Below are 2,195 nucleotides of genomic sequence, written 5' to 3' on the forward strand. Positions count from 1 at the left end.
TTTTAAAGTCATCTTTTTCAACTGATTTTTTCAGTTATTTTTGTGGGTGTGCTATAACACTGCTTTGTCTAAAAGTATAGATTATTGTACGGCCTGGGTTTTTGCTCATTGTTGTATGCTGTACGGTGACCTCAAATTATAACACTTTAGTAAATTATCAAAAATGTATTTATCTCATCGGTAATCATATCACATCTTCTTATTTTTATATCAGCAAGGTGCATTTTGAGGTACTGTAAATAACCATTTCAATTTGAGCGCGTTTATCCCTCCACTGTCAAAACCACAAGTAGGCGATACAACTTGAATTAGATGGAAGTAAATTAAGAAGTCATACAGCACAGATGAAAATCTATTATAACAATAACCAGAATGACCATATAAAATATACTTGTACCAACGCCCAGGAGTCATTTTGTTTTTGTTACCGATCGGCCTTTATCATGAAAAAGAAAACAAATAAATAATTTTAAATGAATGAAAGAAATGCTACCTTTCTCAGTTAGCGAAACAGACAAAATTTAAAAGATAATAAATAGTTTTATTAATTCTGGTAATCTGAAATCTTTGTAGCTACCCTTTTGCAGGCAGTTACACGAGGTTTTCCGTATGTGTTTTTCTCAGCCAGCACTAGTCTAATGCCATTGTCTGTATCTCTTTTTTTGGCCAATTGCAGTTGGAATAAATCGAGACCACTATCCGATATCTTTTTTGCCATTGCTGCTGAAATTATGTTTCTCTCTGTTAAAGGCTTTAAGGTAAACAGTCTTGCCTTGGCTACCGTGCTTTGTTTTAGGCAAAGAGCACACGAAGTGGTGGTAAATGAGTATGGACTTAGCTCAGCGATGCTACATTTGGTAAATTCAACTAATTCTTTCAACATTTGAACATCAGCGGATGCATTATGGGCACTGTATTTTTTTTTTAAGAAGGTAGTTACAAGTACTTCTTGCTTATGTGATTTTAAATCTGGATACTGATTCCGAAAGAAAGGTAGTGTGTCAATAAAACCAAGAACCTTTTCCTCAAACGATGAGTATAATTGAAATTTCTGTAAACAGAGAACTAATCTTGGTGCATCGAAAATTTTTGCGTTATGTCCGATCAACATGCATTTTTCTGGTATCGTTTCCTGTAACCAAATGATAAAATTCTGTAAACCTTGTTGTGGTGAACATGAGTTGACTTTACGGCCATTGTAACATAGTATGTTGTTACACATAGACAATCCAGTTACTTCAGAGGCATATTTACTTATCCCTGAAGAAGGGGTAATATATTGATCAAATTCATTCATATCGTTTATGGCTGAAATTTGAACAATGTCACAGTTCAGAGATAATGAAGTTGTTTCCAGGTCGAAATAAACACATGGAATAGAAGGTTGGATATTTAGGACATGAGTAAGCTCTTCTATAATCAAAGGATTGGATATAACGTCTGTTTCCTGCATGTTTTGACAAAGCATATCAATTTCGGTTTTGTAAATATCCCCTTCTCGTATCTCTAGAACCATTATTTTCATTTCTAGCTAAACGCTTTTTATCTAATTTCTTTTTCTTAAATTCTTTGGAATTACAATAGCTCGAATGCATTTTCCTCTTTCTGATAAGTTGATTGCTTGAGTTTTTTGTTACTTTTCCGGGGGACAACCCACATTCTACATTTACAATTGATACATAATTGAAAGACTCATTTTTTTGTGCAACAGTACAATTTACTCTTGCTTCCAAGCTTGTTGAAGCCGAATAATGTTTATTTTTGGGTGCCTTTGCTGTCAGCATGTTGTTAAACGACTCGTTTTCTTTTGTAGAAGCACAAGGTACGAGTTTGTCTATGTTTTCAACATAATCTTGAAATATTTTGCTTAACTTAGATTTTAAATCTAGATTTGACAATTGAATGGTTGGAGTGTAATTTTCTGGATTTTTTAAATATCTACACCATCGTACATTGCAGTGATCGTGTTCATTGAACACATGTGGGACTATGGCAGACAAATCATTTTGCATTTGTTGTTTATTGTTCTTATTGCTGTGAACTGCATACGTAAAACATTTCATGAGATGAGCTATATCGTCATTTCTTATTTACTTTCTATAGGATGTTGGTAAGACATACAATTTTTTACCAAGGCTATTCTGCACATGCTTAATATCACTCCATTTAGTGATGTCATGGTCAATATTCTGTCG

At 33.7% G+C, this 2,195-nt stretch overlaps 1 protein-coding gene across 1 annotated transcript; it reads right to left on the minus strand.

Moving 5' to 3' along the window:
* Positions 1-544: 544 nt before the first annotated feature.
* On the minus strand, positions 545-1,516 carry LOC134710588 (DNA polymerase III PolC-type-like). The gene has a single exon (XM_063570962.1). The coding sequence runs from the start codon at positions 1,514-1,516 to the stop codon at positions 545-547; it is 972 nt and encodes a 323-aa protein (XP_063427032.1).
* Between the last annotated feature and the right edge of the window lie 679 nt (positions 1,517-2,195).

Source organism: Mytilus trossulus, chromosome 3 (assembly GCF_036588685.1).
Source record: "Mytilus trossulus isolate FHL-02 chromosome 3, PNRI_Mtr1.1.1.hap1, whole genome shotgun sequence".
Taxonomy (NCBI): domain Eukaryota; kingdom Metazoa; phylum Mollusca; class Bivalvia; order Mytilida; family Mytilidae; genus Mytilus; species Mytilus trossulus.